Source organism: Schistocerca gregaria, chromosome X (genome assembly GCF_023897955.1).
Source record: "Schistocerca gregaria isolate iqSchGreg1 chromosome X, iqSchGreg1.2, whole genome shotgun sequence".
In the NCBI taxonomy this organism is placed as follows: Eukaryota; Metazoa; Arthropoda; class Insecta; order Orthoptera; family Acrididae; genus Schistocerca; species Schistocerca gregaria.
The window spans coordinates 863,348,644-863,375,702 of record NC_064931.1 but is presented as its reverse complement, the minus strand read 5'-3'; the positions used below and the strand labels follow the sequence as shown (position 1 = coordinate 863,375,702).

General features: G+C 40.4%; 1 protein-coding gene across 1 annotated transcript in view; it reads right to left on the bottom strand.

Annotated features, from left to right (window-relative positions):
- The window catches only part of LOC126298364 (ceramide kinase), a 257,678-nt gene that overhangs the window by 77,479 nt on the left and 153,140 nt on the right, over positions 1-27,059 (bottom strand). The window contains exons 2-3 of the mRNA XM_049989664.1: positions 11,705-11,992; positions 2,099-2,331 (exon numbers count right to left, since the gene is read on the bottom strand). Coding sequence (XP_049845621.1) covers positions 2,099-2,331; positions 11,705-11,992 — 521 coding nt within the window. The remainder of the gene's footprint in view (positions 1-2,098; positions 2,332-11,704; positions 11,993-27,059) is intronic.

The following is a 27,059-nucleotide window of genomic DNA, read 5'->3' as shown; positions in this document are numbered from 1 at the left end:
ATCTGTATATTGAGCAAGCAGTAAAGGAAACAAAAGAAAAATTTGGAGTAGGTATTAAAATTCATGGAGACGAAGTAAAAACTTTGAGGTTCGCCGATGACATTGTAATTCTGTCAGAGACGGCAAAGGACTTGGAAGAGCAGTTGAACGGAATGGACAGTGTCTTGAAAGGAGGATATAAGATGAACATTAACAAAAGCAAAACGAGGATAATGGAATGTAGTCAAATTAAATCAGGTGATGCTGAGGGAATTAGATTAGGAAATGAGACACTTAAAGTAGTAAAGGAGTTTTGCTATTTAGGAAGTAAAATAACTGATAATGGTCGAAGTAGAGAGGATATAAAATGTAGACTGGCAATGGCAAGGAAAGCATTTCTGAAGAAGAGAAATTTGTTAACATCGAATATAGATTTATGTATCAGGAAGTCGTTTCTGAAAGTATTTGTTTGGAGTGTAGCCATGTATGGAAGTGAAACATGGACAATAACTAGTTTGGACAAGAAGAGAATAGAAGCTTTCGAAATGTGGTGCTACAGAAGAATACTGAAGATAAGGTGGATAGATCACGTAACTAATGAGGAGGTATTGAATAGGATTGGGGAGAAGAGAAGTTTGTGGCACAACTTGACTAGAAGAAGGGATCAGTTGGTAGGACATGTTTTGAGGCATCAAGGGATCACAAATTTAGCATTGGAGGGCAGCGTGGAGGGTAAAAATCGTAGAGGGAGACCGAGAGATGAGTACACTAAGCAGATTCAGAAGGATGTAGGTTGCAGTAGGTACTGGGAGATGAAGCAGCTTGCACAGGATAGAGTAGCATGGAGAGCTGCATCAAACCAGTCTCAGGACTGAAGACAACAACAACAACAACAACATCAATGACATTTCATTAGTAACATTACCAGGTGCCAAGTTAGTTTTGTTTGCAGATAATATAAACATTGCAATAAATAGAAGAACAAGTGTAGTCTTAGAAAGATTGGTTAATGAAATTTTCATGGTCATTAATAAATGTTTCCTAGCCAATTCTTTGTCACTAAACTTTGCAAACACACTACATGCATTTCAGAACTTATAAGAGGTTTCCCACAAGTATATCCCTAAAATACGATGACAAACAGATATAAGACATGGACAGTGTTAAACTCTTAGGATTATAGATGGATAATACATTCAACTGGGAGGAGCACACCACAAAACTGCTGAAGCACCTAAAAAAATCTGTATTTGCATTGTGAATGTTTTCAGACACATTTTCAGCCATAGTGGCATGTTACGCTTACTTTCTTTCCACAATATCATATGGGAATATTTTTGGGGTAACTCATCAAGCCAAGTTAAAGTTTTCTGGGCCCAAAAATGTGCAATAAGAATTATTTGTGATGTGAACTCAAGAATATCCTGCAGAGACCTGTTTAGGGATTAGACATATTAACTTTTGCTTACCAACATATTTATTCCTTAATGAAATAAACCTCTTTTTCAAACCAACAGATCAATTTATGGATTCAGTACCAGAAATTATCTTCACAAACTTTTAAGGTGTTTGATACAAAAAGGTGTCCATTATTGATTCAAAAAGGGTTCATCATTCAGTAACACACATTTTAAATAACTTGACAGCAGCCATGAAAAGTTTGACTCTCAACAAAGTTCAGTTTAAGATGAGCCTAAAGGATTTATTGGTGGTCAATTCCTCCTATTTGATTGATGAATTACTTATTAGAACCAGCTGATGTGCATGTGTGTTTCACGAATAATATCAAATAAGGCAAGCATTAGTACAATTTGACTTATGTGAAAATTCAGTGCAGTAATGCAATCACTGTACATAAGTGTTATAAAAAGATTTCTCAAATTATATTTCTTAACTTTTAAATGAAAATATGCTAAATAATTATTTTTTTTATTCATTCCACATCCTTGACGATCATTTCACCTGGGATCTGTGAAGGTACATTAGGATATTTGTTTTAAATTGCAAATATTTATTGTGTATTCTTGTTTTTATAACATGTTCTACATCCTAGAGGATCCCCTCACTATGGGTCAATTGGAATGAAAAGTATATCTAATCTAAGCAAACATGCACTTACCTCTGCAAATGTTCCATCTCCACCAATGGAAATCACTGCATCCAGCCCATCCAGTGGTCTTCTCAGAAGTGTATCATGGGCATGGCCTGGTCTCTGGGTAAGCAAGACTTCAGATTCCACTCCAGCAACAGCAAGTAATGGCTTAACTTGTCTCTCGAGCACACGAGGCCCACGCCTACGGCCACCAAATGGATTTACTACTACCAGGACTTTCCGTGGTCGACGTCTCAAACCTGTGTCAGATTGCATAAATTAATATTAAAATACAATAATAAGCCCTCACTGAAGACATTAGTACTACTGACGTCGAAATGGGCGCTAGATAACGACCATCACTGTCAGTAAAATGAGTGTGTGTATGCTACGCTTTAATCCACAAGTTTAGTTGGTTCAGAAGACAAGTCGTCATCCATCTCAATTCATAATATTAAGTGTATAGGTTAATAACAAGTCAGCCAACATCTGTGTAAGTTTGTCCACACAAATCATTTGCACATTGTCCACTTTGAAGCACAAACATTTTCATGATGTCTATGATGTGCTTTATGTTTCAACACAGATTACTCATTAAATGGCCTTACTTCCAGGATAAATTGTATATATAATCTCTGATCACTTCAATATAAATGAAATAAATTAAATTCTATCAAACACGTACGTATGTATGTGTGTGTGTGTGTGTGTGTGTGTGTGTGTGTGTGTGTGTGTGTAGATACATGAACATTCCTTGTCTCACATTTCCTAATGCTTATTTAAAACATGCATGATTTTTTCCTTAAGCTTTGCTTGCACTTAGTGATCAGATTCCCCTCAAATCAAAACAAAGGTAGTGAAATATTCAGTTCCAAAAGTTTTCTTGTTGTAAAAGACAAAAAAAGTTTTACATTTTGCAGAAATCAGCTTTACTTCATTTAATAATTTGTCCTTGATATCCTTAACAGTATTTTAAACTGAAAAATTATTTGTTTTTATTTATTTCGTTATTTCTTGATTAATATTTTTCCAGCTATTCTGGTGTCCTTTCTTGTAAGTACAAATAAGTCTTCTTAAAATCTATTTTACTTGCGCTTGGATAGAAAGCTTTGCAATAATGAATGAATTGTATCCCTCTCCTGGAAATCAATAGCTCCTCATCAATCACAATAATCCTGCCTAAAATACAGGATGTCAGACTTTTATTAATAGCAATTACATTTGACAACTTTTATAAAGTGTATACCATGAGATCACCTAAATGATTTACTGAGACCCTAGTTAACTTTTCAGATTTCATGTTTAATCTTTCTTTCATCCCAGTTGACTGCAGAAGATTTGGGCCTGAGTATTTGACATTTATGTATTATTTTCATATATTTCTGTCAATTCAATCACAGTTTTCACAAGTGATGAGCCATAAAGTACTTATCTAGTTTTACTCAAAGAAATTCATATGAAGAGCAATAAAATCTTATAACCTTCTTCTAAATTTTATATCAGTGCCTTAACGACTGAAGGCTGAAACCGTAAATGTCAAAAACCAATATTGGCATAGAGTTCCTCATTTCCAGTTTCCAAATTGTCTGTTTTTTCTTGTTTTGTGAAAATAAGGTAACCAGTTATCATAACGTACAGACTAATTAGAAATAAATAAACATGAGTTATGTTACCTAATTCACAATATGCAGTGCACCTCTTTTGACAATGAGATTTTCCAAAATTTCAAATATATGTTTGGCAACCAATATAACTCTGCAGTTAATTTTTATCATTGCTGGCTCTGGAAGAGCTGAACAACACTTACACTGCTCCTACGTCTAAAAATGTATATTATTGAAAACTATTGTGCAACTCAGGAAATAGATTTTAGTCTGTGTCACAGCAAAATGCACAGCACAGATGAAACCTATTTAAACTACACCCATTTCTTATTACAAATGAATGAATAACACTACTTGATTTTGATAAAAAAAAACCACATAAAGAAAACAATGGGGAAAATAACTTGTCAATTAGTTATTTAGTAACAGTAATTTGTGTTTGGGTTGCAGGCAAAGGCCAATCTCCTTCCCTGAAAAAGGCTGCAGATGATTTATTTCCCCTGCAGCTAGCACTACTCTGTCTAACAACAATCACATCAAATAGGCATTAAAGCATAATCAAACTGTACAATCAGTGATTCCACAGTATCCCAATATCAAGTATGTTGCAATATGTTTAATACACATCACTGGGCTATTATGATTTCACATTTCCAGTGGTGCTAGGATATATTTAAAGAATTACTTTACAATGATTTGGATGAGTGTTACTCCAAATGTGTCATTCCATAAATTGTCTACCAGGGCAAGAGAGACAATATTTTAACTGAAGTTCAGAATTTTCACATCCTAACAAATAAATGAAAATGTGGAGGGAAACTGGGCCATCACCACATATGATTTTAATCCTTCTTTATTATATCCTGCTTCTTTATTATGTCCTGCTACTACCTCAGGTAGTGGTACATTACCAATGCCAAACCTCTGAACTGTAATGCACCATCAAAAGTATGAGCAGGTAATATATCTTTACCTTAACAGCTTATTGTAATATTCACCCTTAGGGAGTAGATATATCTGCTTGAAAGCAGAGCAAATATTATTGGGATGTCCGTAGATTTGTTGGCAAAAATTAATATATCTTTACCTTAACAGCTTATTGTAATATCCACCCTTAAGGAGTAGATATATCTGCTTGAAAGCAGAGCAAATATTATTGGGATGTCCGTAGATTTGTTGGCAAAAATTATCTTATCACATTCCAGCCATAAAAATATCACAGAGTCATACTAGTTCCAAGCAGCAGCACATACCCGTGAGTAGAAAAGAAGTAAAGCGGTCACCAAACAAAAGGTTCACATAAACATTATAGAGCTTTACTTGAAATGGTTTTATTGAAGATAGTATGCCCCCTTATGCCCTAGTCTCCTCTTTCCTTGAGAAGCAACTACATAGTAAGTAATAAGTTTAACATGGAATCTGAACTAGAATGAAACTTGTACTTTTCATAAGGACAAAGTATTCCCAGAAAGAACAATAGAAAATTCAATGGTAGAGGACCAGGTATCATAAATTATTATCATCACTTCATAAATGAGATGAACAACATTAAAATCGTGAGAAAATGGATTATGCAACAGTTCACTTCATCAATTTTAAATAACCAAATAAGCAGCTTAATTTACTACATACTCAGTATGCCAGATGGGATAACAGAGTCACGATGCTAGATTCATGCGCCAAAAATTCAGAGTTTTGGTGGAGACAACAAACCATTACAGGCCAAGCACATCAGTTTTCTGAGAATAAACCATTCACAATTTATCTGTCTGGTGACAAACCAACCAAAGTTTTTTATGATATTAGAGTTTCCTTAAATTTCTCACAACTTTTTTATTTCAGTTACCATTGAACAATTTATTTTGGTTTCAAACATACCAGAGGCATTCTACATCTCTTAGACCTAATAAAAAAACTAACATTATCCCATAGAGAACATTTAAGAACTTTTATTGGTTTGTTCTTTTTGCTTTACAGTTGCTGTCAGCCTATGGCATAATTATCCCACAGCAACTCACTTTGTAAGGCCTACATGGTGTTCATGAGCAAATCATTCAGATGTTAAAACACAAGCACCACATCATGACTCACACAACAGCCAAGTGAGTGTCTGAGGTGGATGAGTACATGAGTCCATTGTCCATGATGCCAACATTACAGACTGATGCATGACCTTCTGCATCAGCATTAAATCACGTCAGCAAGATGGTCACAGTTTCCTCTCTATTAAGTTTTCCCACATTTAAATAGTGCTACGCTATGTCACTCTTTCAAACACCAGCACATACTTCACAAATGTGACTGATCAAGGACTAAACAATTTCAGAAATGTTGTATGATTCACTGATTATTGGCAATATCAGTTTCTTGTTACTGTCGAAATGCATGACTGCACTTTCAGTTGCTATAAAATTAAATTCACCAAGCACACATAACAGTTACAAAATAGTAGTGAGCATAGCAATAAGTGTTCTCAGTAAGTAAAACCTTGTAACTAAATGCAAGATGGGTGTCAAAAACATGCAGTCAAAATATGTGAATTATTATTCCAGTTCTTGACACACCACCATTTATGCACAACCACACCCTTCCAGTATTGATTCTCCAAAGTGGCAAATAACAATGTTAACATTTCTCAGAATTGTGTAAGCATGTGAGACAACGAGTTCAGGAAGAGGCATGAATTTTCTTTTCATTTTCTGTGCAGCTAGGTATGTTTTCTACATAGGAAATAAAAACATGCCAAACAATCATTCCAGTCATGCTGTCTTCTCATTACCCAGGAAACATGAACTTCTGTACCAGTAATTGTATGAACTGAAGTTCATATTATTTGCTGTTGTACGAAGGATATTGGCAAAAAGTTTTCAGAATGGATTTGGATATTCTTCCAAGTTACCAGTTTTATGTCCAAACAATATATTAAAATTTATGTGGTAATACCCACTTCAATTACAAGATACCATGGTATAACTGCTTAAGGCTATTAGTTACATGACAAGAAAATGAAAACATAAAATATCAAGTAATACAGGTGACATGTCAGTGTCCTTTACTCCTATCTTTAATAAATGTGAAACATGAATGGGAGTAGCAATTTAAGAATATTAAGCAATAATGAGCTGGCCATGATGGTCCGGTGGGTAGAGCACTAGATTCCAACCCTGGAAGACCTTGGTTCAATCCTGAGTAGAAGTGGAGACTTTTCATCATTCCAGTCCCTACAGGGCTGCTACACACCCATTCACCATGCTATTGAATTGAATAAAGGGGACCTTTGCTGGAAATAAAAGGCAGCTGGGGTGATGGGCTCACTATCCACCCCTCCTCATGTCACAGGGAAAAGGCTGCACTTGACATGCAGTTAGGTCAGAAGCCCATTCGCCTGTTCAGAAATTAAACAACATAGACTTCACCTTTAAACAATAACATTGATCTGTGGCCCTTGAAACACTGTCACACATCTTACAGTTCTGGCTTTTTAGCTCCTTGTACAGGGCTTCCACTCTGCTGTAAACAACATATGTTCCTCAGTAACATGCAGAAATCAGGTTTTTTAAGATGTCACTGTCCTACAGCAAGTACCTTATGTGGATTTTATTTTGATTCTAATAGGTGATTCTCATCAGTAATAATAATTCATGTGTCCAGTCTGATGATACTGATGATCAACTCTGGAATTTTGTTTCAGTAAGCTCATCATGGCGATAAGTATGGAGATTGTGCAAATAAGTAATGCCCCATTTTTTTTTTTAAGCGATTCATATACATAGACAAACGTCCTTGTTGATGACTCACATTTTATGTTTGTTCTGTGTGCCAGTGGAGTTCGAAACCATTCTGGCAGATGGCAAAGCCATAGTACAGCATCAAAATGGCATCTACATATGACTCACATTACAAGCAGCATGCTGTTATTTAATTCTTGTATGCAGAAAAAGAAACCTTGGTGAACATCTGTAAATGTTTGTGTGCAGTGTGTGGCAATGCTGCAGTTGATACGCGTACAGTTGGATGATGTGTAAAGTAAGTTACAGCCTCAGGATATGTGGAAACAGAGCTCCATGATCAGCCACACTCGGGACGTCCAGTCACAGCCACTGCTCCACACATGCTGAATCATGTGGATGCCAGTATTTCTGCTGACCTGCGCATCACAACTCAATTCTCTATGGGGAACACACTTTGCAGATGATGAGAATGTCAGTCATTATGTGAAAACATGGCTATGCCAAAAAGGACAAAGCTTTTACCAGCAGGGAATACATGCTCTTCCACAATGTTGCCATAAGGCCATAGAACATGATGTAGAAAAATAGGACATGGAGAAGACATATTGATGTATATTGTCACCAAATTATGACTCTTAACAATAAATATGTTCTGAGAAAAAAATGTGGGGCATTACTTATAGAACGACCCTCGTAAAACACAATAATGTCCACTGACACTGATATCATGTAATGAAATGCAAAGATGCTTAAAACAAGTATAACAATATTCATATATTAACATATCTACAACTACATATATACTCTGCAAGCCACTTTATGATGTGTGGTGGCATGTACTTCTGGTACCATTATCATTTCCCACCTTTCATCTTCCATTCATGAATGCCGCGTGTGTATAGAGTGACATCTGGTGAACCTCCATATGCATTCTCATTTTTCTGTCCTCCTCATCATGATCATGCCACAAAATATGTATGGGAGGCAGTAATATGTTTTTGGAGTCGACTTGGTGCATGCACTGTTCAAGTTTTAAAAGTAAACTTCTCCTTGATCCACAGCTCCCTCTTTGTACCATCTGCACTCAAATTAGATGAGCATTTCCATAAAGCACTTGTGCTGATTAAATAACCTTTGATGAAATGTGCCACTCTTCATTGGGTCTTCTCTCTCTCTCTCTCTCTCTCTCTCTCTCTCTCTCTCTCTCTCTCTCTCCTGTTAAGTAAAAGGTCCAGACTAATGAGCAATGCTCAAGACTCAATAATCTTTCATTAATAATTTAGATTTCCCTAAGATTCCTCTGATGAATCTCAGTTTGGAATCTCAGTCTGACAATATCTCACATGTCAGTCGCAATAGTTTTGTCATGACTTCTTCTCCCACGGATATCAGTCATTCTGATGGAGGTCTTTCAGTGTTTTGTCACATTCTTTTTGCAATATCACTTCTCTCACCTCATCCACTAATTCCACTTCACTTTCCTTAACACTGATTTCAAGTTTATTTCCTTTGTGTAGCCCTTTTATGTATTTCTTCCACCTTTCGGTCTTCTCCTTTTCTTAGTACTGGCCTGCCATCTGAATCTCTTTACAGCTGCTTCTCTTATCTCCAAAGGTAGTGTACTCAACTTTATGTTGTCATTACACTGTACGTCATTCAGGGTGGTTATTCCTAGGTATTTTATGTTTTTTACTGTTTCCAGTAATTTGTTGCCAATACTACAGTCAAATAATACTGGAGCTCTCCACCTATTCATGTGATATACATTACATTTATTTACTCTCTGGGGTAACTGTCAGTCTATCCACCATTCATCAACCTGCTGCAGATCTTACTTCATTTTGTTACAGTTTTGTAGCATTGTATATTTCCAAACATGACACCCTTACATAACTATAATTAATATCCAATTGACCATTTCTACACATTATAATCAGTAATAGCCCTACAACACCCCCCTAGGATACTCACACATTTACTTTTACATTTCCTGATATATTTGCTTTAAGGGTGGCATGTTGATTTCTATCTGCTGGAAAGTCCTGAAGCCAGTCACAAATGTGGTCTTTTACTCTTTCTCTATAAGGTAATATTTTGTTTGCTAAGTGACAGTGTGGCACTGCACCAAATGCTTTCCAAAAGTCAAGGACCATGGCATTAAAGTGGTATCCAGTGACCAAGGTGCTCTGAATCTCATGGACAAATAGAGTGAGTTCAAGAATCACATGCTTGACAAATGTTATTACAGTGTGAGTGAATTTCTATACTCAACTGTATTAGAATATAAAGAACCACATGCTTGACAAATGTTATTACAGCATAAGTGAATATCTCTGTGCAACTGCATAAGAATATATGTTTAAATTACTGTGACAAATAAAATTACATCAATGAATATGTCTGTCAAGCACATAAGAAGATTAAGAACCACATGCTTAACAAATGTTACTACAGTATAAGTGACTAGCTCTGCTCAACTGTGTAAAAATATATGATATCATAAATGTGACAAATGAAATCACATCATCAAGGAATAGGTCTGCCAAGCACATAAGAAATTATACTATAAAAACACTTATCAGTTGTATATTGTACTAAACATAAGATAGATTCATATGAATTCAGCATAGAAATTTTTTTTGTAAAGATATTATATAGTTGTTGAAAAGTATCCTGACAAATCCTATGTCACAAATGTGATCATTGGGATGATAATAAATAAATAAAAGTTGTTAGATGACCCTTTCTGTAAACAATACTTTAATTTATCAACAATATAAGGAAAAGATAGATTGCTACTCACCATAAAGATGACATGTAGAGTCGCAGATAGGCACAACAAAAAGACAATTACAACTCAACGTGTCATCTTTATGGTGAGCAGGAATCTATCTTTTTCTTATGCTGTTGATATTCCAACCTGGAACTTTCCATTTTACTTTAATATATGTCAGCATATGTCTAAATGCCAGAATATAACACAGCATGTTCAATGTATTTCAGGAAAATAGCAGTAATGTCTTCAAGGTAGGCAACAGATCAATATTTTATACATTTGACAATATAATTCTGTTACTGAGCTCACAAATTACCATGACTTTTAATTTAAATATGTTGACCACACTATGTGTGCTTTTATTTAAAAATGTATGCTGAACTATTTCAATGTACTGCATCTGCTGGTACAGTTACCAAACCTGCATGTAGATTGCACTTTTACATTCTAGATACAGAATCTCACAACTGAGTGTGTACATCATCAGACGCTAATTTAGGCTGCCATCACTTGTCGATACATTCCAGGTGCTGTATTGGTCAAGACATACTGACATACGGAAGCACATAACAAAATCTGTGTATGGTATTGGTGATAATGAGCAAGGGGGTGAAATATACCATAAGTTCCAACAGTAATAACACTGACATTTGTAAGTTGACATTACCATATTTGTTAATAACAGCCACTCGTGTCATGTACACAACATGATGTAGGCCAAAAAATGGCAAAAAACGTAAAAATTATGCAAAGACTCTAAAGTAAAAAAGTATTATAAAACTATTCACATAGTATAGTATCTGGAACCAAAAAGCACACATTTAATAACATTTTGTAAAAGTGCTAAGTTTTACATTTTTAGAATAAAGAAACGCACTGACGATGGCAATACTGTGCCGAATCTAGTTTGGAGAAGAAGTTAAACAAAAGTGTTTAGCATCGAGGCTGATCCACAATCCCATATTGTTTTACACGGACATGGACCAACAGAAGGTTTTTGTAGTTACAATAAACTAACAGAATTCATTCACACATTATGTGCTGTAAACCCCATCACGAAGGTTCCTCTATCACGACAACGCTCCAGCTCACCGCGCCAAAGCGCGCACCGAATATTTGCGGCGTGCAGGACAGAAACTTCTCGAGCACCCTCCTTACAGTCTAGATCTCGCTCCTCGAACTTCGGTCTGTCGCCGCGCGAGAAAATGTGGCCGAAAGGAGTGCAGTTTTCGAGTGACGAGGACCTTCTGAGGGCTCGGGACCACGAGTGTGCCTTCCTCCCTACAGAAACTCGGGAGAACTAGTTTAGGAATCGGTTTCGGAGGACGGAGACGTGTATTCAACGTGGCGGAAACTACTTTGAAAAAATTAAATAAATAAAGCTATATTGCAAAACTTCCCTAGTACCCTTCGTACGTATGACGAAAACCAGTTGTGTAAGCGCGATCAGATTTATTTTTGTATAATACAATCGTAAAAAAAGTCGGGCTATGGCGATCCCCCCGCCTCGCGACAGGCGTACCGGCGAGGTAGTTGCGGATGGTCTTGACCCAGGAGGCGACTTGGCGGGGGTCGGTGTGGTTGAAGGTGACGCAGCGGTACTGCCAGCGGCAGCGCGATGCGCGCGCCGCGTAGTGGAGCGTGAAGCTGGAGTGCGCGCCGCAGCCCGCGCCGCCGTCGCCGCCGCCGCCGCCGCCGCCGCCGCTGCCGCACGGGCTCTTCGGCTCCTCGGGCCCGCAGCACTGCGAGCGGTCCGCGCTGTGCACGTACTGCGCCGCCAGCACGTCCGACAGCGGCAGCGTGCTCCGCGCTGCAACAACACGGCCTCCACTGTACTCCAGTCGCAATCGCTTTCTTATGTTCAGTAAAAGATTCTGCCTATTCCTTCGTTCCCGGCACGCCAAGTGCCAGCCTACACTGTACTACATGCTACACGTACTGTACATGAACATTTTAGATTATCCCTAATCGAGAATGTAACTGAACCGTTCTCATTTTTTATCTTTCCCGTACGTGTTCCAAAGGATTCTACCTCCACCGTTAGGTGGACTAATTTACATTGACAGCGCATAAACGATTTGTACGACACGATTATTCTGTGTTTCAGTGTTCACGGGCTGCTTTTCCGAATCGTTCTGACATTATCTAAATGATCGTATCTTCGCCGTTTGACTGTTATTTATTTCCTTTTATTTGTTTATTATTAATTAATTTATCCATCCGCAAACAATATGAATCCTGTTGTCAAAATAGTTCAAACGGTTTAAATGGCTCTGAGCACTATGGGACTTAACTTCTGAGGTCATCAGTCCCCTAGAACTTAGAACTACTTAAAGCTAACTAACCTAAGGACACCACACACATCCATGCCCGAGGCAGGATTCGAACCTGCGACCGTAGCGGACGCGCGGTTCCTGAATGCAGCGCCTAGGGCTGTTGTCAATCGTAAATGTACATAATACAGACACAAATACATAGATGTTGTGGCGTTTACTAAACTCGAGGTCGGTAACAAAATTAAATTTTGAACTTAAAATGGATGCGAAATGATATGTAAAATGTCTCACCTTATAGGAACTTTTGTGCTTATTCTATGGAACAAGTATTAATCTAATCTAATCTCTCTAATCTAAAACTAGCCTTAGATCTCGCGATTCTGTAACGTTTCGGAAGTTACGGAGAATTTAATATTACGATCAATATTTTATTAAGTCTCCCGATGCGTTTGGGTTAAACTTGTATGTGTAAGACGTTGTCTTTTATCCTCTAATGTTAGTCGAATGAGCGTTACTTTCGAAAATAGTCATTTAACTACATTTCAATATTGCATCGTAATTTCTCTCGTTAATACGTGACAGAATTTTGGAATTGGTCATATAAGTAGCTCCCTCCTCCCTCTGCGAGAACTATTATCCTATTATGATCTTTAGGTGTAACAGATCCTCAGTTTATAGTAGCGTAATATAGGGTGACGAGTTTAATTATTTAATTGGTTTCAACATTCAACATATGGATTTCGTACAGGAATTGTAAAATATGATTTCAGGAGGATTGTATGGTGTCTATGGAATCAGTAATGTTGTGGTACGATTTATGTAATATCCTTTTAAGTTAGGGTCAAAAAGTCTGTTACTAGTTGACGCGATCAACTTTGCTTCATTACTCCATTACGGATTTATACCACAATGTTCACCTGCACAGACACCTAAATACGTACATACATTATTTCGTTTAAAATGTTATATTTTTGTACAGCATATTTTACTATTCTGTTGAATGTATTGTAAAATATCTCTTAATCAGAGTAGTTAATCATTAGAATAGTTGTCAACATAATTTACACATCATTTTGGATAATCCTTGACAGTATAAAAACACTTTTCTAGTATATAATTTCTAGGGTATCCGTGAAGGCACGTATTTCACTTTTGCCTCTGCTCACTAGTGGAAGTTTGCTGTCTAATTTTATTCCATTATAGAAGCGCACTATTTTGGGTTTTTATTTTCTTTTTCCAACTGAGATGTTATTGGTGGCTGGATATGGTTCCGTGCTCGTGTACAGACCTGTCCGCTGCGTACTGGTAGATATCTTCCTTTATTTCAATGTAAAAGCCTACAGAAGTGGGGTGCGTGAGTGTTCACTTCGCTACGCACAATACATACATTCCCGCGTCAGCCGACTCCACGCGAGGTCGCTGACAGAATAAAAGCTGTCCTTGCGGAATTAATGCTGTCGGTTGTCTGTAGTGCTGTCGTCGCCGCCAGAGACTTCATCGCGTGCGTGCCTGCGAGTACGTATCGTGGTATGAGTAGGCATGTGCAATCGACTGGACTACGGCTGTTGTATCTATCCTGTTCAGCTGCTCCTGCGATCGGCCACACCTTAATGGGAGGTGTCAGACGGCACCAATGACAGCCGATTCTGCGCATTTGCTCTGGTGCCTGTCGGGACTGTCAATAGATGGGTTTTCACTAGGCACGGGCTACATCCCAACAGGACTGGGAAGGGAAGGTCGATCAGCTAATTCACGGAAGTATAGGGGGCGGATCTCGGGTAACGCATCGTCAGATACCTGTTGTCATGGCTAGGAGCAGTTGGTCTTTTTTTAGGATAAATCCAGACAACAGCTTCCCCTGCCTAAGGACTAGCTCCAGCAGTTTAAAAAAAATTGAAACAATCACTCATAAGATAGATTCTAACACACCAAATGATACACATACTACACGTCATAAAGAAAAAGAAACCACTGGAAAAAGCAACATGGGCCTTCCACAGAATTAACAGTCCTTCGTCAAAACATGATGATGATGATGATGAGTCCCATACTCCGTTTACCGAGCGTAGGGGAGCGACGCGGGAGACCCGCGCCGCCATACTAGGCAAGGTCCTAGTAGAGGTGGTTTGCCATTGCCTTCCTCCGACCGTAATGGGGATGATTGATGATGATGAAGACGACACAAACACCCAGTCATCACGAGGCAGGTGAAAAATCCCTGACCCCGCCGGGAATCGAACCCGGGACCCCGTGCTCGGGAAGCGAGAACGCTACCGCGAGACCACGAGCTGCGGACCGTCAAAACATACAATCAATAAAAAAAAAAAAAAACCAATACAATATTTGAAGTTGAGCTCCAATCTTTGAACTGCACAGTAGTTTATGTCACAGCACTGGTGTAGGGATACGGAAGTACAATTATCATTTTACTGAAGGACTGACTCCTTGTAGGACTACTTCGAAAGGTGGAGGATCACATGGTTATATCAGAAAAGGAACCCAGTACAGCAAATCAAGCTGACCACTTTGAACTATCAGCTTCTGAATTAAAGGGGCTTGATAAATCCAAGCAATTAATCATTTCGTCTATGTATCGATCTCCTTGTAGTAGTGTGGACACTTTTTTCAATAAATTTACAGAACTTCTAGAATAAAGTCTCAAGTAAAAAGGTCAACATAATTTTGTGAGAGGCAATAAAGGACAAATATCATAGATGAAATTACGGGGTAGGCCTAACGTCTTTGTCAAGTTATCAGTAATTAATGTAATGTAAAAATAAAAACTACAAAAGCTACAAATTGTAGTTTATGACAAATGAAAGTATATGGGAACGAAGTTTTTCGCGACGACACTAATACGTAAAACATTCTCGGTATTCTTGCCGCGTCAGTTCTGGATAAAATTTCGAGCTTTCGACGATCACCTCCACCGTCATCGTCAGGAACTGACTGTCTTCACTGCTGTTTTTTTTTTATTTATTGAATTTCAATTCCTCCAGAAGGGGGTGGACTGGCAGCATCTTCGTATGCCGCTCTTCAGCTTACAGACTTTGTTAAAAAGATGAAGAGAATAAATGAAAAAAACCAGGCGATAAAATCGGAGACTTAAAGAGGAACATGGCGAAAAAAAATCATGGAACTTAAAACAAAGAACAGAGGGATGATAAAATACATACGAAGCAGACAGGTAAAACAATAAACAGACAATTAAAAAACACGGCGACAGCATCGTTTCTGTTCGCAACACGAGAAAGACGAACAACATTGAACAGTCACTGAAACACTGCACTAAAAAGTTGTCAAATGTGTCATACCACAGCCGAGAGAAGGTGGGGGAAAACTGGACAGATGGGAAAATAAAAAAGGGGGGAAGGAGAGGAAAAGCGAAGGGGAAGCAGGCGGGAAAGGAGCCGATGGAGGATAAGGACCCATAAGAGGGGTGGGGGTGGGGGCGGGGTGCTGGGCAGACGCGACAGGGAGTGGGGAAGGCAGAGGAAGGGCATACAAAAGGACTCTGGGGGGGGGGGGGAGAAGGGAGGTAGGGAGAGGTTTGGTGGGGAGAAAAACAGTATGGAAGGGGGGGGGGGGAAGATGGAGCCAAGGGAAAGGACAAAGGAAAGGAGGGGGGGTGAGGATCACAGTTGATAGGAGGGATAGATGGAGGGAGAGAGGGCATCATCCGGGAGGAGGAGTTGATGGAAGTCACCTTGGGAAAGAAGATGAAGGGTGTACAGATGGAGGGTAGGGGGGACACAACAGTGAAGGCGCGACAGAGGGCAGGGGTTGGAGAGGAGAGGAGCATCCAGGGTATGAGGGGGATCAAGGCGGCAGGAGGTGTAGAGTATGCGGATATGTACGAGGAGGCGTATACGGAAGGCGAGGCGGAGTGCATGACGCTCAAGGATCTGGAGGGACTTATAGAATTTGGGGGGGGGGGGGGGGGGTTGGCAGAAATCCATGCGGGACTGGCATAACAGAGGATGGGACGGATTAAGGATTTGCGGTGAATGGTGAGGCCAAGGTAGGTGAGGGTGGGGGTGAGGCGGACAGGACGGGCGCAGACAGTAAGGGAGCCGGAAGGTTCACTGCTGCTATGGTAGCCTTTTTTATAACCCGTGGATGGCTTCTGATTTGTCGGCTTGTCGGCGATTACGTACTGCTGTCGCAGACGATGTCACTGTGAGCGCCGTTGGATGGAAGGGATGTCTCTGCTGCTTCTCTGCATCAAGCGCTCGTTTCCAGGGCGCATCAGGAAACGTGAAAATGCTGCACACTCACAGGATGAAACACCGATTGCGGTTCTTCCTTTTTATAGCGCGATTTCCAGCAAAATAGGAAGAGTCCTGCGTAGACGAGGTATAAGACCGATTTTTCGTCCTCCTAAGAAAATTAAGGAGATGATGCGCCCTGTTAAGGGCAATCTCGGCCTCAGCGTCCCTGGAGTTTATAATATACCCTGTGAGTGTGGAAGCAGTTAAACAGATCAGACCGTTTCCGACCGCTGTGCAGACCACCAACGACATATTAAAAATCGAGAACCGGAGAAATCGGCAATTGCGGAGCACAGCCTCACGAACAAACATAAAATATTGTTCGATGAAACAAAAATTCAGTCCCATGCCTCCACGTACTGGGATTCTGTTATTAAGGAGGCTGTTGAAATAAGAAGGAGCCAAAATAACTTTAACCGCGATAGCGGATACCATCTGAGCTGTGCATGGAAACGAGTGCTTGATGCAGAGACGCAGCAGAGACGTTCCTTCCAAGGTTTACGTTCCAACGGAAGCGGTGGCGTCACCGGCGCACACAGTGACATCGTCTGCGACAGCAGTACGTAATCGCCGACCAATCAGAAACCGTCCACGGGGATATGAAAAAAGGCTACCACAGCAGCAGTGAAGACAGTCAGCTCTTGACGATGACTATGGAGGTAATCGTCGAAAGCTCGAGATTTTATCCAGAACTGACGCGGCAAGAATACCGAGAATGTTTTACATAAATGAAAGTATAACCTCTAAGTTTTTGTTACAATGTCAATAAACTTTGTTGCTCTAAGAATGTTAAATCATTATTCGATTTTACGTCACACGTTTGACAACATTTCTTGTGTAACAGCAGCAATAGCCTTCTTAACATGGCCTTTACGTGGCCCCACAAAAAGAAATTTTCAAGGCGTTATGACTAGTGATCTCGCAGACTAGAAAGATGGGCCATCACATTCAAAGAACTGTGACTGACGCCCGAACAACGGGGACCTACTTGCATTCACAATAGAAAATAGCGCATTGAGAATGGCTAGCTACTAGCCGAAATCTGGGTTTGCGTAAAAAAACCTAAAATAGGACGACCGATTGCAGCACTCTATAATTTATAAGTCACATAACAGTCGCCGAGTGCACCCACTTTCCGAATGGAAAGTAATCTGATCTATGATCTGGTTTTCGCAGACTACCCACAATAATGATGTTGTGCCTCCGACCATCAACTACCAATAACATCACAACGACGGCTGTATTACATCTTCTGATGTGTCGCAAGCACTAGTTCCGTGCCAGACGATGCCATCACTAGTATCGTAACTATTCTTGTACTTTCTAATCTCAGAAGAAATGCGAATAATTTAGAAGCACTGATTTCAATTCTGCTTGATACTTCCGAAGATTTAGTGTACATCCTGTAACTGTGAGGAGTGTAAGTGTGTATTAAACAGAACACGAGAAAAAGGACGTAAACGATTATCATTTTCCGACCATAAAAAAGATGAGTTTACAGGCCCTGCTGTGATGAAAGTTCATCTGTTGTTACAGCGCGCTGAGTCACGAAGAAAAGCTAATTTTCTCGTTCGACATTGCAATGAATTGGAGCTAAACGATATCAGCGTTTAACTCTAACCCATAAATGTTTTCTTAGTAGTCTTAGACTTTTAGAGATATCAGTGAGTGAATGTTAACCATCTCTTTCCCTGTAAAATTTCGGAACTAGTACCAAATGCATCTACGTGACAACTGGGTGATCTCCTGTGTTACTTTTGAACAGCGTTCACATAGTGCTAGCGCGCATTCGAGGCTGATTAACCTAAGCTTCATCTTCACAATATATACTGTCAGATTTTCTTAATCGACAAGCGGCAACGGTGCTACTCCATCCTTTCGTATAGCCTCCTTAATAGTCTTAGAACGGAAGTACTGCCAGCGATAGCCGGAAAAAATTATTCCGCAACTTCAAAAAATGGTTCAAATGGCTCTGAGCACTATGGGACTCAACTGCTGTGGTCATCAGTCCCCTAGAACTTAGAACTACTTAAACCTAACTAACCTAAGGACATCACACACATCCATACCCGAGCCAGGATTCGAACCTGAGACCGTAGCAGTCGCACGGTTCCGGACTGCGCGCCTAGAACCGCGAGACCACCGCGGCCGGCTCTGCAACTTCCCTGGACCACGTTTTCCAAGCAGTCCAACGTATTATGTACGCTCTTCTCTCGGTAGTGTATTCTTTTCTACTGCTTAAAGCTTTTTCAAGCATTCGCAGAAGACAGGGGAGAGTACAAGTGGTCACTTCTTTGTGGAAACGACGATAAATTACAAGTTATTATCGTGGATACTGAATAACGCAAAAAAACTAACTGTCACCGGTTACATGCTTTGCTGCGAAGGTGCTGAAAAAAAAAGATAGTGTTACCCGTCGTGTCTTCAAATCACAGTGCAAATAACAGAAGCTTAAGGGTAGCTTTGCCTACTTTTTATTCTAACATGATTTATTTTCCTCATTTTTCTTCCCTGTCCCTCATCTGAAACGTTACCTTCAGTAACTCGCTAAGATTTGGCACGTCTGTCTTTGCGACATTTCTCAGATTAGCAGCGTCCATCCCAGCTCTGTCTGCAATAAACCACCGGAACTGATATTCTTGTTCTTTTACCGAGCTAAGTAGCGTTGTGGTAGGACAATGGACTCGTGTTCAGGAAGACGGCAGTTAAAATCCCCGTACCGCCATCCAGATCCATGTTACCACGGTTTCGCTACAGCGCCTGAGACGAATCCTGGGATGTTTCGGATGAAAAACACACCGCCAATATTCTTTCCCATGCTTTTGCAATGAGAGCCTGTGCTCAGTCTCTAAGAACATCATCGTCTCCGGTATCTTAAAAAGCTGCTCTTCCTCTTACACAACGCGGTGCCATCGGTCGCTAATATGAGGAGGTTTAAAAGAAAAGGTACGAAGCAACACAGCGGGTACAACTGAAGTCTTCATTCAAAAGTGATCACCAGAGGCTTGAGCACAACTATCCCACTGTTTCACGAGTCGAAGGATTCCCTGTTCCCAGAATTGCTGTGGCTGTGATAGGAGCCAGTCGTTCACTTCGCCGTCCGAGCTGACGCGCTTCGCTTTGAGAGTTTATAAGCCGTGGAAGTCGGACGGTGGCCGGGCTGCTCCCACTTGAATTCGGCCATCACATCGATTTTTGTGTGACCTAGGAGACGTGTGGACGCGCGTTATCGCGGAGCAAGAATCACTCCCTCCGTGAGCTGCCCGTGCCGTTTGTTCTCGGTGGACTTGCGTAGGCTAAGGAATGTCTCACAGTACTGGTTTTTGCGTGCTCGAGCAATTCGATGGGTATCGGACCTCGGACGTCGAAAAAGGCGGTGACCGTCATCTTGCTTGCTGAGGTCACAGCTCTGAATTTTTCGAGGGGAGGTGTCTCACTACGTTAACCCAAAGCGGCATATGGAAATGTCGACCGGTCTGTTTGTTACGACATTTCGTGCCTATTCATTTGAACAACCCTCAGACATAGTAATTCGGGTAGCCAGTTTACATCGTGAAAACAGCAAAAATATTCGACGGAATTAAACGGGCGAGGGCAGCAGAGATGATGGTCTACTTCTGGCCACAGATCAAAAAACAACGTAAAACATTGGCTAACTTTCGGCCTTCATTTGGCAACTGAGATGTCAGCGGCTGTGACATAGATGTCTTTTCAGGCGCCGTGTTTTTCCTCGGCCGGAGTTGCCTGGAACTGAGGACGAGGAGAAAAACTCGCCAAGTGTGTCTGCCGGCTACTGGCAGATACAAGCGGCGAGTCAGTACATCTCAAACTCGACAAAGCTTTGTGGCAAAACCCAACCACAACTAGCCTACAATCCTCAGTGTGAGTTAATGTCGTATTGCAAAATATATTGTGAATCTCCCTATCTGCAAGTTTATGGGTCAGCTGTTTTTATGATCTGTCAAATTTAATTAACATTATGGTCCGGTGCCCCTCTTGTTGTCAGTGTAGTAGGTTAAACTAAGGATCTTGAATAACCAAAATAACTTTCTGTCCAAAAGCAAAATTTAAAAAATGCATCAAGCGAATGTTGTTCATCTACCAGGGGAACATTAACCAGTACGATTGCCTGTTTTTCTCGTAACTTTGTTCGTTACAAAGATGCGAACAGCAGTACTTCTTTTTCAAATAGCACGCTATATTTTTTATTCTGTAATCTATTTCCTCTCCCCAAGACCTGTACAAAAACGTATCGCAGAGTACCACTCACGTAAACATTACGTTATTAAAAATGTAACATAAAAGTGACTTGGGGTCTCCTGTACCAGCTCACAGAGCTAGTATCTGGCGTAACGTAACTCGTCCACTTGCTGTAGTTGACAATAAACACACGGAAACAAAAGGAAAATGCACACTGGTCATTCAGTAAACCCTGAACGAAGGCAAAAATAGCATACGGACAGCACTGTGAGAAGCATTCAACGATTTCGAAAGTCAAATTTTTCCGATCTATCACACAAAAAATTCTAGGAAGTTTTGATTTTACATAATTTCGATCGCTCAGTGGCCATTTCAGCACCTAAACAGAAGGTAGCAATACTGAATTCGACCTTCAGAAATTGTTTCAGGTAGGTGGATCGTAATGCGATTCCTTCTTTGAGTTATCGGACAGTCACCGAAATGGCAGATATTGACATAAGTGACCACGGAATAACAAATCAACTAAAATCGCTCAACTGATGAAGTATATCTAGATCTCCAGAATGAAATTTCCACTCTGCAGCAGTGTGTGCGCTGATATGAAACTCCATGGCATATTAAAACTGTGTACCCGATCGAGACTGGAACTGGGGTCGTTTACCTTTCGCGGGCAAATGATCTATCGTCTGAGCTACCCAGGAAGGACTCACAACGCCGCCCGTACATCTCCTACCTTCCAAACTTCATAGCAGGTCTCCTGCAATACTAGCAATCTCCTCCGCCACACACCGTCAGGTGGCTTGCGGAGTATGGATGTAGATGTAGATGTAGATGTAGATATTGAAGAAACACGACTTAGCCGCAGCCTGGGAGATGTTTCCAGAAGGAAATTTTCACTCTGCAGCGACGCGTGCGCTGATATGAAACTTCCTGGCAGATCAAAACTGTCTGCCGGACGGGCGAAGCACTGAACCGACTGAATTACACGAACACATTTTACGATTCATCTTCACAGCCTTAGTTCCGCCAGTTACCTCGTCTTCTGCCTTCCAAACTTCACAGAAACTCCCCTCCGTACCTTGCAACACCCTAGACGACAGGATATCTCTGCGACATGGTTTAGCCACAGCCTGGGGGATGTTTCCAGAATGAAATCAGCGTACACTCTTCTGCAGAGTGTGAAACACGTTTTATACTCACGTATTCTGACTGCGGAGAACAAAAATCTGTTGTACAGGAAACAATATTAATGCACCTTCCGAAGCTCAGCTTGCTCTATTCGTCTATGAGGTTCGGAGCAAAATAGAGACGCCGCCCAGTTTGATGCGTTCCTTGACTTGAGGATCACATTCTGTACAGTTCCACACTACCGTCCAGTGAATCAAATACGAACTTACCAAGTATTGGACCAGCTTTGCGACTGGATTTAGATTCGAAAGAATCTTCGAGAGTGTTACAGGGTCGTTACTATTCATGATTTATACAGGGTGTATCATGCACTGTCCAGTCACATTAATGTAACCTCCTGTCAAAAGACTGAATGAACTCCTTTTTCAGCGCGGACCGATATTAGACGTGCCGGTACAGAGTCAAGGAGGTGCTGGAAGGTACCGGCAGAGACGTGGAGCCACGAAGACTCCAGTGCCGTGGACGGCTGAGCTAGGTTTCTCGGTTGAGGATCCGTGGTGCAAGTATTGGAACAACCTGTGTACCAGTCCAAAGTACCGTTACCCAAGATGGCGGCGCTGACGTCATCCAAGATGGTGACGATGACATCATCAACTATGACGGCGGTGACGTCAATCAAGATGAAGTTTGGCGGGAAAGTGTCACTCCCAACTCTCCCAGAAAAATGGTGTGAAGTTCAAATTCCAACAGGATAATACACCACTCCGCACTTATCTCTACTAACCAAATCGCAGGAAGATAGCTCACTTGTTCTACCTCCACTAACCTAAGTCACCTGACTGCCACTTCCTCCTACGAACTTGTGCCAAGTTCAAATTCCAACATGATAATGCACCACACCCCTGTTATCTCTACTAAGCAAACAAACTCGCTTGAAGATATCTCACTTGGGCTACCTCCACTAACCTAAGTCACCCGAACGCCAATTCATCCCACGAACTGGCGCCAGGTCTGAACTCTCGTGGTAAACAAAGGTCACTTGGGAGTTTTGCTACCACCCTAAGAAAACTGCAGGAAGATAGGTCACTAGTGCTAACCTAAGTCATCTGGCTGTCACCTCCTCCTACGAACTGGCGCCAAGTTTGGATTCCAACAGGATAATGAATCACACCGCTGTTATCTTGACTAACCAAAGAAAATCGCGTAAAAATAGGCCATTGGCCTACCTCCACTAAACTAAGTCATGTGACCGCCACCTCTTCCTACTAACTGGCACCAACTTTTAATTTTGGCAGTAAACAAAATTCAATTCCCATATATCTACTAAGAAAATGACGCGAAAGAAAATACACTTGTATTAACTTCAGTCACCAGACCGCCACCTGCTCCTAATGATTCGTGGGAAAAGGACTTGGACATAAGTCTTTATTTAAACAGTTCCATGGAGATGTGTTCACCGCAAGGTCGGGACTATAACTGACTTAGTACACATCGCCACCACCAGAGGGCGCTCTCATCTGAGACGTAATCAAAGATGGCGACCCCAATGTATTCACCAAGAGCTCCAGACTCCAACTGACTTAGTACGTATCTCCGCCGCCAAAGGGCGCTGTCTTGACGTCAGGTGATGACACAAGTACCATTATTCAAGATGGTGGCATACAATATGTTTACCATGAGGCCTAATACATATTGACACCACCAGAGAGCACTACTATGGACTTGGAATCAATTTTTGCAAATGCCTCACCCACCTGGGCTTGGAAGGAAATAGTTAAAGTCTCCACCACAATCCTCAACCCAGCACCATGTCCCCTTACCGACCCATGTTGGCGGGCTACAGTGTACTAACCTGCACTAATGTGTAATACTGTGTAGTGTACTAACGTGCACAGCGCATGACATCATCCAAGACGGTCGGGCGAAATGGCGGGAAAACAGATCTGAACACAAGTCTTCATTTTGCAGCCAGTGTCTCCACCATGAGATTTACAGTCCAACTTACTTTATTTATTTATTTATTGTTCCGTGGGACCACATTAAGGAGAAGTCTCCATGGTCATGGAACGAGTCAATACATGAAATTATAACACGATTGTAGAAACAGAAAAAATGAAACATAGGAAACATATTCAGTTGTAGATTGTACAAACAGATAAAATGAAATATAAGAAAAATATTCAGGCGACAAGTCGTTAGTTTAAATAAAGAAAATCAAGAATGTAACACTGGAATTTGCTTAATTTTTTAGCACTTCCAGGAGCTCCTCGACAGAATAGAAGGAGTGAGCCATGAGGAAACTCTTTAGTTTAGACTTAAAAGAGTTTGGGCTACTGCTAAGATTTTTGAGTTCTTGTGGTAGCTTATTGAAAATGGATGCAGCAGAATACAGCACTCCTTTCTGTACAAGAGTCGAGGAAGAGCATTCCACATGCAGATTTTTTGTGTGCCTAGTATTAACTGAGTGAAAGCTGCAAACTCTTGGGAATAAGCTGATATTGCTAACAACAAACGACATTAAAGAAAATATATACTGTGAGGGCAATGTCAAAATTTCCAGACTATTGAATAGGGGTCGACAAGAGGTTTTCGAACTTACACCACACATAGCTCGAACAGCCCGTTTTTGAGCCAAAAATACCCTTCTTGAATCAGAATGACCCCAAAAAATAATACCATATGACATAAGCGTATGAAAATATGCGAAGTAGACTACTTTTCGTGTTGAAATGTCACTTATTTCAGACACTGTTCTAATGGTAAATAAAGCGGCATTTAGTTTCTGAACAAGAACCTGAACATGGGCTTTCCACAACAGCTTACTATCTATCCGAACGCCTAGGAACTTGAACCGTTCCGTCTCGCTTATAATATGCCCATTCTGTCTGATTAAAATATCAGTTATTGTTGAATTGTGAGTTAGAAACTGTGAAACCTGAGTCTTACTGTGATTTAGCATCAAATTATTTTCCACAATCCACGAACTTATTTCATGAACTACATTATTTGATAATGTTTCAATATTACACACAAGATCCTTCACTACCAAGATGGTGTCATCAACAAACAGAAATATTTTTGAATCACCTGTAATACTGGAAGGCATATCATTTATACAAATAAGATACAGCAGTGGCCCCAGCACCGAACCTTGGAGAACGCCCCATTTAACAGTGCCCCGTTGGGACTGAACATCACTAACACTCTCAATATTGCGGAGAATTACCTTCTGCTTTCTGTTTTTAAAGTAAGAGGCGAACCAATTGTTAGCTACTCCCCTTACTCCATAATGGTAAAACTTCTGCAATAATATTTTGTGGTCAACACAGTCAAAAGCCTTCGTTAGATCAAAGAAAACACCTAACGTTCGCAACCTTTTATTTAATCCGTCCAAAACCTCACAGAGAAAAGAGAATATAGCATTTTCAGTTGTTAAGCCATTTCTAAAACCAAACTGTACATTTGACAGCAAATTATGTGAATTTAAATGCTCCAGTAACCTTGTATATACAACCTTCTCGTAACTTTAGCAAACACCGATGGCATAGAAATAGGTCTATAATTGTCAATATTATCCCTGTCTCCCTTTTTATAAAGTGGCTTCACTACCGAGTACTTTAATCGGCCAGGAAACCGACCACTCCTAAAGGAAAAGTTACAGATATGGCTAAGTACTGGGCTAACATACATGGAACAATACTTGAGTATTCTGCTAGATACCCCGTCATATCCATGAGAGTTCTTGGTCTTTAGTGATTTAATTATTAACTCAATCTCCCTCTTGTCAGTATCATGGAGGAGCATTTCAGGTAACACTTTCTTCTATGAGCGCTATATGATTCCCTGTTGGAACTAGGTTTCTATTTAGTTCACCTGCTATATTCAGAAAGTGATTATTAAATACTGTACATATATGCGACTTATCAGTAACACGGACATTCCCACTGCGCACTGATTCTACATCCTCTACCTGTCTCTGCAGACCAGCCACTTCCTTTACGACTGACCATATGGTTTTAATTTTATCCTGAGACTTAGTTATTCTATCTGCATACCACATACTTTTTGCCTTCCTAATAACTTTTTAAGCACCTTACAATACTGTTTGTAATGGGCTGCTGCACTTAGATTGTGACTGTTTCTAACGTTTTGATATAATTGCCACTTTGTTCTACAAGATATTCTTATCCCTCTAGTCAGCCACCCAGGCTGCCTATTTGTGCTAGTACCCTGTTTTGAACGTTCTAACGGAAAGCAACTTTCAAAGAGCACGAGAAAAGTCTTGAGAAAAGCATTATATTTATCGTCCACTGTATCAGCGCTATATACATCTTGCCACTCTTGTTCCTTGATGAGGTTTACAAATGTCTCTACAGCAACTGAATCTGATTTCCTAAACAGCTGATGACTATATTTAACACGTGATGCAGCACAAAGATCTTTTAGAGTTAAAATTTGTGCATCATGATCTGAAAGGCCATTCACCTTTTTGCTAATGGAATGCCCTTCTAGTAATGAGGAATGAACAAAAATATTGTCTATGGTTGTTCTAGTGTTCCCTTGCACTCTCGTTGGAAAGAATACGGTTTGCATAAGATTATATGAATTAAGGAGTTCTACCAGCATCCTTTTCCTTGCACAATCACTTATATAATTAATATTGAAGTCACCACATATAACTAACTTTTTGTATTTCCTATAAAGTGAACCAAGAACCTCCTCTACCTTTAGCAAAAATGTTGTGAAATCTGAGTCTGGGGATCTATAAATAACAACAGTAAGAAGTTTAGCTCCACTAAATTTAACCACACCTGCACAACATACAAACACCTTTTCAGTGCAGTACTTTGAAACATCAATTGACTCAAATGGGATACCGTTTTTCACATACATGGCTACTCCCCCACACCGCAAAGAGCTCCTAGAAAAGCTGCCAGCCAACCTGTAGCCTGGTAACAGAAGCCTCTGAATTATCTCCTTATTTAAGAAGTGTTCAGATATA